At 36.4% G+C, this 13,254-nt stretch overlaps 1 protein-coding gene across 1 annotated transcript in view; it reads left to right on the forward strand.

The window, feature by feature from the left end:
• The window catches only part of PGM2L1 (phosphoglucomutase 2 like 1), a 50,875-nt gene extending 37,934 nt beyond the window's left edge, over positions 1-12,941 (forward strand). The window contains exons 12-16 of the mRNA XM_077777744.1: positions 2,650-2,743; positions 3,261-3,390; positions 3,625-3,814; positions 6,755-6,888; positions 8,997-12,941. Coding sequence (XP_077633870.1) covers positions 2,650-2,743; positions 3,261-3,390; positions 3,625-3,814; positions 6,755-6,888; positions 8,997-9,099 — 651 coding nt within the window. The 3' untranslated portion in view covers positions 9,100-12,941. The remainder of the gene's footprint in view (positions 1-2,649; positions 2,744-3,260; positions 3,391-3,624; positions 3,815-6,754; positions 6,889-8,996) is intronic.
• Positions 12,942-13,254: the final 313 nt, after the last annotated feature.

Here is a 13,254-nt window from a genome sequence, read left to right on the forward strand (position 1 = left end):
GATATTACTTAAACCCATTAATCTGACAATAATTTTTTCAAGTTTATTTATTTTGCAATAGAGAGCATGAGGTGGGGGAGGACCAGAGAGAAACAAGGAGAGAGAGAATCTGAAACAGTCTCTGAGCTGTCAGCACAGAGGCTGATGCAGAGCTCGAACTCAAAAACCATGAGATCATGACCTGAACTGAAATCGAGAGTTGGATTTAACTGACTGAGCCACCCAGGCACCCCTCTAAATCAATTTCTATACATTAAATCCATCTCCCCACCAAAACCGACTTTCATTGATTTGATTTATAACCCCCCCTTTTTTCTAATTCTGTTAAAATGTGCTTATCTTTTGACAATTTAGACACCTTGAACCAAGTTCATCCAGTATGTGAATTTCTGGAACTAAGATAAGAAGTTCTTTAAAAATTGCATTAATGCGGGGCGCCTGGGTGGCTTAGTCGGGTAAGCGTCCGACTTTCGCTTGGGTCATGATCTCGCGGTTCGTGGGTTCGAGCCCCGCGTCGGGCTCTGTGCTGACTGCCAGCTCAGAGCCTGGAGCCTGTTTCAGTCTGTGACTCCCTCTCTCTCTGACCCTCCTCTGCTTACGCTGTCTCTCTCTCTCTCTCCTAGAAATAAATTTAAAAAAACGAAAAACCAAAAAAAAAAAAATAAAAATTGCATTAATGCTTATTATTCCATACAACAATACCTGGTTTTCATAATAAGAAAATCTGGCTCCTAGTAACCTCATCAGTAATATAAACTCCATTCCAAAAAATTGTAGGTATCATCAACCACTGTTTAGGCTCTTCAAGTTCAGTCTTAAGAAACTTAAGAAACTACCTTAAGTCATTTTCTAAATTATAAATGAAGACTCAATGGTTCTATATCCAAAAAAACAAATAATGACTGTCAACACAGATCTTTAACCTCTGTGAGCCTCAGGCAGTTAAGCTGACAGTTTTTAGAGCTTCTGAGACTCATGCCAATTAAATTCCTTTTCCTCTGCCATCTTAGCCAAAATGTCAGTGTAAATGTCATCTCTTGGCTTTTTTTTTTTTAAACACAGCCAAGCTACAGATCGTAACACTAATTGGCTGAATAAAAGAAACTTATACCTGTTTTAATGAAATGGAACTTTCAGTCTCAGGCTTTTAAAGAAATTTAAACAGCAAGAGCAAAAATTGAAAACTTATTCAAGCCTGAGATTCTGAATTACATTAATGTTAACATTTTCCTCATTAATATCTATGCCAAGAACAACATATAATGAGCACACAAGAGAAAAAAGAACCTGAATCTGAAGACCAGTATTATAAATTTGCTTTCTTGTGTTTGTTATTGTATGTGAGGAGGCAGTAGAAGTTTTTGGTTTTTATTTTTTCCCACTGAGGAAGTAGAGAGGTGAACTGGGAATCATAAGTTAGTAATGGTCAGCTCTAGAATCAGTGTCTATCACATGCTCTTTCTTTTGACTCTAAAACAGTTCATGTTTGGGGCGCCTGGGTGGCTCAGTCGGTTGGGCATCTGACTTTGGCTCAGGTCATGATCTCATGGTTTGTGGGTTTAAGCCCCGCGTTGGGCTCTGTGCTGACAGCTAGCTTGGAGCCTGGAGCTTACTTCAGATTCTGTGTATCCCTGTCTCTCTTACCTTCCCCTGCTCACACTCTCTCATAAATAAATAAAACATTTAAAAAAATTAAAACAGTTCATGTCTTTTTTTTTTTTTTAATGTTTATTTTTGAGAGAGAGAGAGACAGTGCAAGCAGAGGAGAAACAGAAAGAGGGAGGCACAGAATCTGAAGCAGGCTCCATGCTCTGAGCTGTCAGCACAGAGCCCAATGCAGGGCTCAAACTCACCAACCGTGAATTCATGATCTGAGCCGAAGTTGGATGCTTAACCCACTGAGCCACCCAAGCACCCCATGAAACAGTTCATGTCTTTAAAGTGAACAGTAGTTCATCAAATGAAAAATCCCTGAATCTAATTACCAAAGAAAGGCTTGATAATTCTCTTGGTTTTATTTAGGTTATGGTATTATAGTAAGGAATACTTGGTTCAAGCATATCCTGTGATAATGTGGAAAGTACATCATTAAAAAGCTTTAGGGCCTTTGATTATTCAGGGGAACTAAATCACACCCTTCATAGGTGCTCTTATATTAGTACTTATAATAGAGCCTAAAAGACAGTTTCTGAGAAGCACTGTAATTGAATCCTGGCTTTGTCTCTTATATACAGTGTAATTTTGGGCAAATTTACTGAGCCTCTGTGTCAGCAACAGAGTTTTTGTGAGCATTTAAAAAGACAATGATATAAAGCACCTGTTAACAGTGCTTGATAAATAGTAGATGATCATAATATATGTGTGTATTTATGTTAACTTTGTGACTCTATATATCACCACCTTTAACCATTGGATTATATTTGGTGTAAAATCACCTCTTTGTGCGCTCAGTGAATAGTAGTTTATCACTCGTGGCAAAGTGAATCCAAGCATTTCCTGGCTGTATGCTTACCACTTTATAAATTTGTGTGGACCAAAAACCATAACAGAAGATCACTGTGAGAGTGTTATGTGCATTTACAACAGGCTTTTCTCTACTCTATGTTTATGAGGAATCAGTTAACTTGAGTGGCCTTCTATGCATTTCAGGAAACATTACCAGGTTTTAAGTGGATTGGATGTAGGATAAAAGACCTCCTGGAAAATGGGAAAGAAGTCCTTTTTGCATTTGAGGAATCGATTGGTATGTAGTAAATATGAAAATCTTTGAAATTTGATGAGAGTATCTTTTTAAATATAGTAACTCTATGGAGAGGAATTTTTGTCTTCTGGTTTTGCATTTTGAGTTGTAAAAACCACAGAGAACTCAGAAACATGTGGATGCATTTTTCATAGGGGGAAAAAAAACCCTTCAAAGTCCCCTAAATACCGTCAGTGTCAATGGGTTTCATCAATTACTAGGCCCTTAAATTCATTGGTTCTTCTGAAGAACTTTAAAACTATTTATTTTGAAAGAGACAGAGACAGCGTGAGTGGAGGACAGTGAGAGAGAGGGAGACCAAGAATCCCAAGCGGGCTCCACACATTCAGCACAGAACCTGATGTGGGGCTCAAACCCATGAAACCATCAGCTCATGACCTGAGCCAAAACCAAGAGTTAGTGCTTACTTGACCAACTGAGCTACCCAGGCACCCCTAAAACTATTGAAATTATTATAGGCTTAAGCTTTCCCCTTTTTAAAAACTGTTTTAATTCTCAGGTTTTCTGTGTGGAACTTCAGTTTTGGAGAAAGATGGGGTGAGTGCAGCCGTTGTTGTTGCTGAGATGGCAGCTTACCTGGAAACCATGAACATAACGTTGAAACAGCAATTGACTAAGGTTTATGAAAAGTAAGTTGTATTATTATGAATTTCTAGTTTCAGTTGCTGAATTTCTTAATTTTTTGGTCTTCCTTTTAGCTTTCTAAATTTGGTTTCAAAAATAGCCAGTCCTTTTTAAAAAGTTCTATAACTGAACGAAAGACTTCCACTTTCTACTTAATACAGTAATAGGCTTATCTTTAATATATGCTTTCCTGAAGAGTTATCTGACATCTAATTTTAACACCCTAAATTTTTGTGCAGATATGGTTATCATATTTCAAAAACGTCCTATTTCTTGTGTTATGATCCAATTACCATCAAAAGTATATTTGAAAGGCTTCGCAATTTTGATGCTCCAAAAGAATATCCAAGATTTTGTGGGGCATTTGCTATATTGCACATTCGGGACATTACCACTGGATATGACAGCAGCCAGCCTAATAAGAAATCAGTAAGTACCCATATTTTTTAAAAGTTTTTTAACAATTTGTAGTACATTGTAGTATAGTGAAACGGTGAAAGTTCAAGTCTATGAGTGTCTTGAAGCAAAGATTCACTGTTTTACGTCAGAGCAGTTGTAATCCCAGAGGCTCCCTGCCTCTGATCTTGTCCTTTTCTCTCTTCAGGTAGGGAGGTGGGAAAGAGAATTAGACAAAAAGAGAAAGGGAGAATGTGTGATGATGCTAAATAATGTTGAAAATAAAGTCTAAAAGCCTGTCGTTTCAAAGTTTACCATTAACACCCTTTTATTTGTAACTTTTCTTTTCAACCTATTCCCTATATTTGTAGCCAAGTAAAACAACTTAAAGTTTCTTACGTGCATGTTTTTATTAAAAATTTCTCTATGTTTGCTCAAACTATTTCCTCAGTCTGCATTCCTTCCTATTGCCGCAGGTGTGCCACACCTTAGCCATTATTTAACTTCAGGCAAAAGTCTCCTCCACATAACCTCCAGGTCCCATAATTAAATATCTTCCCTCTGAGGTTCCATTATATATGGTGCCTTCCTCTTGTCACTTACCTTCTATTTTGTGTTATCATTGAGTTGTACGTGGCAGATCCCTTTCCGATATACCTACCTCTCTGCTTTTCAAGGCTCTTGGTGGGTGCTCAACAAACATTTAATGCTATAGATTGCTGGTCATATATATTTGGTTATTGTTATGATTGTTAGCCTAACTTTCCATTTATAATGTTCTGATGTTGTCTCAAGATGCTAGGGGCATAATATATTTTGGGAAGTCTGCAGCTTCTTAAAATATAGCTCATATTCCTTTTATGTGTGTATATTCATCTGGTCAGCAAATGTTGGTTCCCAGTTGTTGGCATTCTGTATATATGCATAGATGTGTGTATCTATTTTTCCGTCCTTATAAACTACTTGAAGAGAAGATCCAAATTTTTTGCTTCTTTTTATTTCACAACTGTTGCTGTGTTCAGAGTAGTTCTTGTTGTGATGCTTTTTTCCCCATTTTTCCCCCTTTAAGCTTTATGACATTCATTATTCAGTACTTTTCTATCTGTTCTCTGTGGATGCTTAACAATTTTGTAAGGCAGGTACTATAGATATGGTTAATCCCCTAAGGTCACATGGTAAATGTCAAAGACTTCCTGAGGTTTTTCTTCACATTTCAGGTTGATATTCATCTGTGTATTCAGTAGGCATTTATCAGAATCCCTTGGTGCCACAGGTACAAGCACACTAGAGATAGAGCAATGACACAGGCACTGTTTCTGCACTCGGGAGTCTAGTGGGGAAATGGAAGGGAACAGTGATTATACTTTACAACATGACAAATGCAACCAGGAGGTGCATAAGGGGACATGGACAAGCATAGGAAGGACCCTTGCTTGGATTTGGAGGGCTTATGGAAGACATTCTAGAGGCCTTTTGGAGCTGAGCAAGAGTGGGAGTTATCCAGATGTAGGAGACAGTGGGTGTTCAAGCAAACGGAGCAGCAGGTGCTGGATCTGGAGGTGAGAAGGCATGTTCTCCTTCATAAAACCACAAGGAGTTCTCTACAACTGTACTGTGGAGTTTGAGGAAGAATGGCCTGTGCAGTGCATGGGTTAGAGAGAGACAAACTCCCAGGCGGTAAGATCAGTTCATATGCTGTTTCAGTAATCAAGCTGAGAGATGATGGGAGCCTGAATCTTTTTTTTTTTTTTTTTATGTTTACTATTTTTGAGAGAGATAGAGTAGGGTAGGGACAGAGAGAGGTAGGGACAGAGGATCTGAAGCGGCTCCATGCTGACAGCAGAGAGTCTGATGCAGGGCTCAAACTCATGAACCATGAGATTGTGACCTAAGCTGAGGCTGGATACCTAACTGACTGAGCCATCCAGGTGCCCCTAAATTGAATATAGTAACTGTAGTGATGGAAAGTTGGACAAAATAGAATAGATAGTACTTGCTAACTGATGGTCTGTGAGTGAAAAAGAGGGGAAGAAGATGTCTGTTTTAGGCAACGGGTATATGGTGGTACCACTGTAGGAGGGGTTTCAAGGAGAGGACCAGGCTTAGGACACCTGATGAAAGGCAGCACTGTCAAACCCCTCTGTCACAGTACAACCCCCACAGTTCCCCCAAGATACTTTCATAGATTGATCTGTGGTCCAGGAAGAGTACTAGTGTATGTTCAGTGTCAAAAATAAAACTTTTTTCCTTTATTAACTATTATGTATAACGTATACAATTTTTGTACGCCAGTAAATTATTTTGCCTCTAGAATGTGGGCACTCTGCTTTGGAGACTATTGATAAACTGTGAAAGTGCTTTAAAATTATAAAGCACCTTGCAAATGTAGAGGCAGTTTAGACTTTGATACAAACAGGTGTGGCCTCAGCTTCTTGCTCTGCCACTTTAGCTGATTACCTTGACCGGGTTGTTTACTCTTTTTGAAACTTGTCGGTCCATTGGCGGTAATATTTACTTTAGGAGATTATTGTTGAGGTCTAGAGATCATGTATATAGCCCAGTGTCTGTACTATTATAAATGTTCACTACATGGTATATTTATAAATTATTATGTATGTAATCTCCTTTTGTATTTTATAATTCTTTTAAAATTATTTTCAACTGTAAAAAACATATAACATAAAATTTACCACCGTAACTGTTTTTAAGTATGAAGGCCCAGCAGTGTTAACTATATCTACATTGTTGTGCAACCAATCTCCAGAACTTTCTCATCTTGCTAAACTGAAACCCCATACCATTAAACTTCCCCCTCCTCACTTCCCCCCACGAGCCTTGCCAGCAGCCTTCTACTTTCTATTTCTATGAATTTGACTCCTTTAGATGCCTCATATAAGTAGCATATATTTTACAACTCTCAAAAAATGAGAAAGGTACCAAGTGTAACTAAGCTGTTGTTAAAATTGTGCCTAGGTGCTGCCTGTGAGTAAAAACAGCCAAATGATTACATTTACTTTTCAAAATGGCTGTGTGGCTACTCTTCGGACAAGTGGGACAGAACCCAAGATAAAGTATTATGCAGAGATGTGTGCATCGCCTGAGCAGAGGTGAGAATTGATATTTTAAATTTATATATAAGCTTTATTGAGATATAATTCACATACTGTACAGATTACCCATTCAGAGTGTACAATTCACTGGTTTTTAGTATATTCAGAGTTGTGCAATCATTACAATCATTGTTTTCTCCATGTGTTTTTTTTTCTTATTCTCAAATTAGCTAACATATGGTATAGTATTGCCTTCAGTAGATTCCAGCGTTTCATCACATACAACATCCAGTGCTCATCAACAAGTGCCCTCCTTAATGCCCATCATCCGCTTTCCCCTCCCTCATCAACCCTCAGTTTGTCCTCTGTATTTAAGAGTCTCTTATGGTTTGTCACAATCATTTTTTTTTTACTTACAGTCAATTTTAGAACATTTTCATCACCTCAAAAAGAAACCCCATACCCACTAGCAGTCACCTGCTATCCCCACACTCTTAGCCTTAGGCAACCACCAATCTACTATCTGTCATTATAGACTAGTTTATTGTGGACATGTGATATAATGGAATCATACAATATCTAGCCCTTTGTGACTAGCATGTTTTACTTGCCTTAATGTTTTCAAGTTTCATCCATGTTGTAGCATGAATCAGTACTTTATTCCTTTTTTAAAAAAAGTGTTTTCATTGCTTAATGATATTCTATTATATGGATTATAAAACTTTTTTATCCATTTATCAGGTAGGGGACATTTGGATTATTTCCCCTTTTTAACTATAATGAATAATGGTGCTACAAATGTTTGTGCAAAAATTTTTGTGTGGACATATATTTTCATTTCCCTTGGGTAAATATGTAGGTGTAGAATTGCTAGGTCACATGGTAGTTCTATGTTTGATCTTCAGAGGAGCTGTCAGACTGGTTTCCAAACCAGCTGCATCATTTAGGAATTGAATTTTAAAATTTTAGTGAATTTTTATTACTGGGAAGGTTCTGTGAGCTTTAATTGTTATATGATAAACATAAAGAAATGATCAACAAAAAATTTATTGTCAGACAATATTCATTTTCTTAAATGTTTATTTTGAGAGAGAGACTGAGAGGGAGGGAGACAATGAGCAGGGGAGGGGCAGGGAGAGAGAGAGAGGGAGAAAAAAATCCCCAGCAGGCTCTGTGCTGATAGCCCCAGGCAAGGGTTCAGTTGCATAAACTGAGATAATGACCTGAGCCAAAATCAAGAGTTGGATGCTCAACCAACTGAGCCACCCAGGCACCTTGACAATATTCATTTTTTACTTCTCATATGATTTAACTTAATCTGTCCAATTTGTTGCCTTCTAAGAGTAGGAATTGTGACTAAATTGACTTTAAAAACCTATTCAAATGCTATTTAAACTTATTAAAAGTAGAATGTTGTCACTGATCAATATACTTTTAGGAAGGAGATTTTTTGGAATTATCTGCAAAGTCCAAGGTGCATTATTTTGTATGTCCCTAAATCTTTGCATTTAAGAATAGATTTTATTTCCTTTGGGGGCAAAAAGACATCCTGAAGTCATTTAGAATAGAGTTAAAGGCAACCAACTTGGATAATGCCGTATTTGGCTAAAAATAAAGGATAATTAATAAAGTAACAGAAAATGATTGTGAAGGCAGTTGAAAAGAGGCTTTCCTAGAAATGTTTTGGGCAACAGCAGCGATGACTTTGAAGTACATACCTGTAAATGTATATTTATTTTTTAAACATCTCATTTTTTAGTCACATCTCTCTCCGTACCTGAATCATGCCATGTCATCCCATAATATCTACTGGGTATTCTTCAAAGTGTTTCAGGAAACCATTTTAGCATAACACTTAGTATTGGTGTTCTAGGCCATTAAATTGCCTGACTCAGGAGGAATCTGTAGATATACTGACTTATCCATGTGTTGTATACCAAGGAACTCCCTTTAATGCAGTTCAACTTCAGTTTGTGATAGTGGTGTTTTTCATGTGTGTGATCGGTTTCCTTTTAGCCTTGTTTCATTTTAACTGCGTGAACTTCTTTTTTGTTAACAAATTGTTTGATCATCCCCTCTGGAATATGTCTTTTTAAAATTCTAACAATTTAAATGAATTTTAAGGTGATAAAAATAATTTCAAACCTCTTAAACTTTCTCTTCAGTGACACTGCCTTACTAGAAGAGGAATTGAAGAAACTCATTGAAGCTTTGATTGAGAATTTTCTTGAGCCCAGTAAAAATGGACTGATCTGGCGTTCTGTTTAGTGCACACCAGCACATCATTACTTTGCACTGGCACATGGAACAGAACAACAAAGAACTCCATGTGTTGACGTCATGTTAGCATTCTCTCTTTATCTCCTCTGGCCAAGTATCCTTTTACTTTTATTTTCTTTCTTTTGGTTGGCTGACTAACCAAGCATATCAGTTCAAAATGCAATGGTCTGGAGAGAAATGATTGAACAAAAGTCATTGCATTAAAAGTATTATAGTGACATGTTGTTCTTCCTTTAACAGAAAAAAATACATAAGTGAGTTTTCTTATTTAAGTGTGATTAAGCTTAGTTCCATATTATAATTGTGTAGAGCACGGTTTAAAAAAAAAAAGGCAGATAAATGTTATATAATTGTAGAGTTAGTTAAGGAAATTAATCTATAAAATTGACAAGAAAATGGCATTGCTCCCAGAATATTGCGGGAAAGTGTCATTGTTGTGTCACAGGTATTAACTTACAAAGTAGAGTATTTGAAATATAGGGTATTTGCATTTCTAGCTTAGAACCGATGTTACAATATGTGGTTTCAGCTTCTCTGTTTCAGGTGCTGTTGATGTAGTGTAAACTTATTGTATGTATTCAAAATTCTGACGTTAACTGAACGTAAAACAGTAGTGGCAGTGCTCCTAGTGGTTTCGTTCTTGTCAGATTTCTTAGTGCCTTCTCAGGGTATGGTATGAATTAAAACAGTGTTCCTGCATCGAATATAATTTAATCAGCCAATTTTCAGACAATTAAGGAAAATCTTCCAAACTGTGTAGGTGCTTCCCCTCTATAGCAAATAAATTTGCCCTTTAAAAAATATTATGAATGTAAATAAAAATCCTAATAAAAGCAAACTCAGTGTAACCATACTGAAAGATCTTCGTGTTAGAATTCAGTGTTAGTAATCACAGCCTTCAAGTAAAGAAAAAAATCTGAACTGAGAAAGGAGCTCTGAATTTATTTAAAAGTCTGACTTTGAAATTACATTTTTATAAGTAGATTTATTCCCTAATCAGATGAAATAATGCTAATTTTACTAAGAAATAAAATATCCAGATTTTAGGTGTTACAAAACACTAAAACTACATGTTTTAAAACTAAAGTCCAGTTCTTCTAACATCTTGCTGGCTACTGTAGAAATTCTGACCTCAAGAGTACTAGTTATCTTTATCTTTATCGATGTGGAAAAAAATTTTGGAAGGTCACTTTGGTTGATTCCCCAGACTTCTAAAAAGTCTTAATAGAGAAATACTATTTAATCTTCTTAAAGTGTATCCTGTCCTATATAACTCAGAGAATACTTAAACACATGTGCTATAATTAAGAGGTAAGAATCACAAGGCCTTGGGTGTAATTATACTAAACAAATTGCTACTGGGATATAACTGGTATTAGAGAATTTATTTCCTAAAAAAAAATACTAATAATATAAATTTTAAACTGAGTAGAGTATTTATTAAATAACGGTTTGGTTTATTGCAGCTATAAGCTAACATTTGGTTGAACCCATAGAGTCCAAGTATAATTTTCAAACTATTGTATTGCCACTATTGTTAATTTGTTCCTCCCTTTCTTATAGCTAGATCTCATATGACTGTAGATAATAGCTCACTAAGGGAGCACCATATTTCTGAATGACATTGTTTTCAAAGGCTTTGCACTAAAAAAGAAATGTGTAGACTTTTTTGCTTTATTTGTTTTAAGGAATGTAGAATGTAACTAAGGAGATGGCCTATATTCTGCCAAGTATTATAAATAATGCTATATCTATGAAAAATGTGTATATTTGGCTTTAGTGTCTGTGTTTCAGTGACTAAAGAGCAAAGTGGAGCTAAAATGATATAACCCACTCATAATCACTAAAGCCATGTCATGATTATCATTCTCTTATAAAGAGAACAGTTTGAGTGCTTTAATATAATGCAGTGTTTAAGTCTTCTTAATCAAGGTGAAAAGTTACGAAAGCTTAGGTTACCTCAAAAATTTAAAAATCCAAAGTTAAAATTAACAAAATTTTACAAATATTCGTGAAGTGCATAGGTTGAGGGAATTAATTAGATTCTAGCAAAGCTCTCAAGCCTATATTAGCATGATATTTAACATGAACTTGACAGAGTGGGTGTGCAGTGGCCTAAAAGGATAAATTTAGTAATCCAGGCCAACCAGGAAAGACAGAAGTGCCAGGCCAGAGGTCTCAGCCTTGGGCTCTACATTGTTTAGCTTTTTCTTTATGAATAATGTAATGAAAATGAATGTATTCTCCTTGAGTGTATAGATCAGAACTGGGCTTCTCTTGAGTTTTGGAGAAAAGGAACAAACTAGCGGGGCAAGATCAAAGAATACACTGAAAATAAGCAGTAGAAATAAGCAAACAATAGAAAGGTCAATAAGAAGGCACAGGAAATGCTTCTTGTGAAGCGCAAACTTACCTCTCAAAAAAATAGAGAATAAATTGGCTCTGGGCAAGTTGTTATGATGAGCATCTAGTGAAGCTTTTGCATTCTTCCCTTTATTAGCAACCACTCAAAAGAGGCCAAGTTTTTTTTTTTAATGTTTTATTTATTTTTGAGAGAGAGATAGAGACAGCATGAGCAGGGGAGGGTCAGAGAGAGAGGGAGCCACAGAATCTGAAACAGCCTCCAGGCTCTGAGCTGGCTGTCAGCACAGAGCCTGACCCGGGGCTCGAACCCACAAATCGTGAGATCATGACCTGAGCCAAAGTCGGATGCTTAACCGACTGAGCCACCCAGGCGCCCCGAGGCCAAGTTTTAAGAGGTGAGAAAAAGTATCTGATTCAGTTCCTGCTAGGATGTTGCGTCTTAGGATCGTATAGGAACTGGGGAGGAGAGGACATAGCAGAAATAAAAAAGAATGTAATACAAATTGTAAAATAAGACTTGTGAGAGAGAGCTCAAAGAATTAAGAGCATTTAACTCTGGAGGGGAGAAAGTTGTTGAGATAGTTTAATAAGTCTTAAGTTCTTAGTTGAATCTTTTATAAAGGGCTCAAAGCAAGAAGGAGTATGACAAATGTTCCCTATCTTCAATGAGGACACTAAAAACAAATAAGGGTCTCTTTTAAAAAATTAAATAACAAATTTATATTTTAAGGAATGTACTAAATGGATTTTAAAGGTTCTTTCCATTACTTTTATTCAGAACTCAGGTTGGAACAACGATGATGTCATAGAGAGCACTGAAAGTTACATTTGAGTTTTGCTCCTTATCTAGAAGAATTTAGCTCACAGGAGAGTTTTTGTGTATGCTGAGTTGTAGAGGCATGAGTGCAGTCTTTATTTACTGCATAAAGACCGCTCGGATATTATTTTTAGTTTAACCTGGCAAATAAGTGAGACTTGAACACCACTTTGTTCATCATGAAGACTGTATAGCATTATGGGGTATTTGAGGGTTTTGTTTTAACTGTCTTGTTATTTGGTTGTGGTAACTTCAGCAGAGAGAGAGGTTCTAAAAGACTGGATACTCTGGGCGTAACTTTATATAGGAAATAAGCCTCCTATTTCTTAAGGAGGTTGCTTCTGGAATTGATCGAATAAAGGTATTAGCTGGAGTTTAATGGAGAAATTGTTCTATGAACTATGAACTGCTGCTATTGGTATTCCTTTCAGATGTTTTCCGCTGATGTTTGTGATGCTTGAAAAATCCAAATTTTGCTTGGATAAATTTATTTTATGCCTGTTTCTCTCTACCTCCCTTTTTCCTTAGTCCCCCTCCCACATTCGTTACTGTGAAAAGCTATTGCCCTATTACCTCACTGATAAGAAATCTCAATTGTATTCATTCAGAATGCTTTAAACTTATTCATAAACTATGTCTGTTTTTTGGACTTTTGGTTATTTTGTTATTATTGTGAGAATATTTAAGACATTGTAAGAAGTAATTTTAAATCTGTTTCATAACCTTTTATGGTGTCTCTGGATACTACTATATGTTAATTTATTATAGCCTTTTCTAGTTCACTTGTTTTTCTGAGATTGCTCTAGAAACTGATGAGGAAAGAGTCATACTAATCGGTTGAATGGTCAGTTGATCTGTTATTTCAGGTTTCCTTGTACTTGGGGTATCCAAAGCACAAAATTTGAGGAAATCTTTTATCACATTTGTCCCCAAAAGCATCTTATCATAAGCCATAAGAAGTC

Source organism: Crocuta crocuta, unplaced genomic scaffold, assembly GCF_008692635.1.
Source record: "Crocuta crocuta isolate KB4526 unplaced genomic scaffold, BGI_CrCroc_1.0 scaffold271, whole genome shotgun sequence".
NCBI lineage: Eukaryota > Metazoa > Chordata > Mammalia > Carnivora > Hyaenidae > Crocuta > Crocuta crocuta.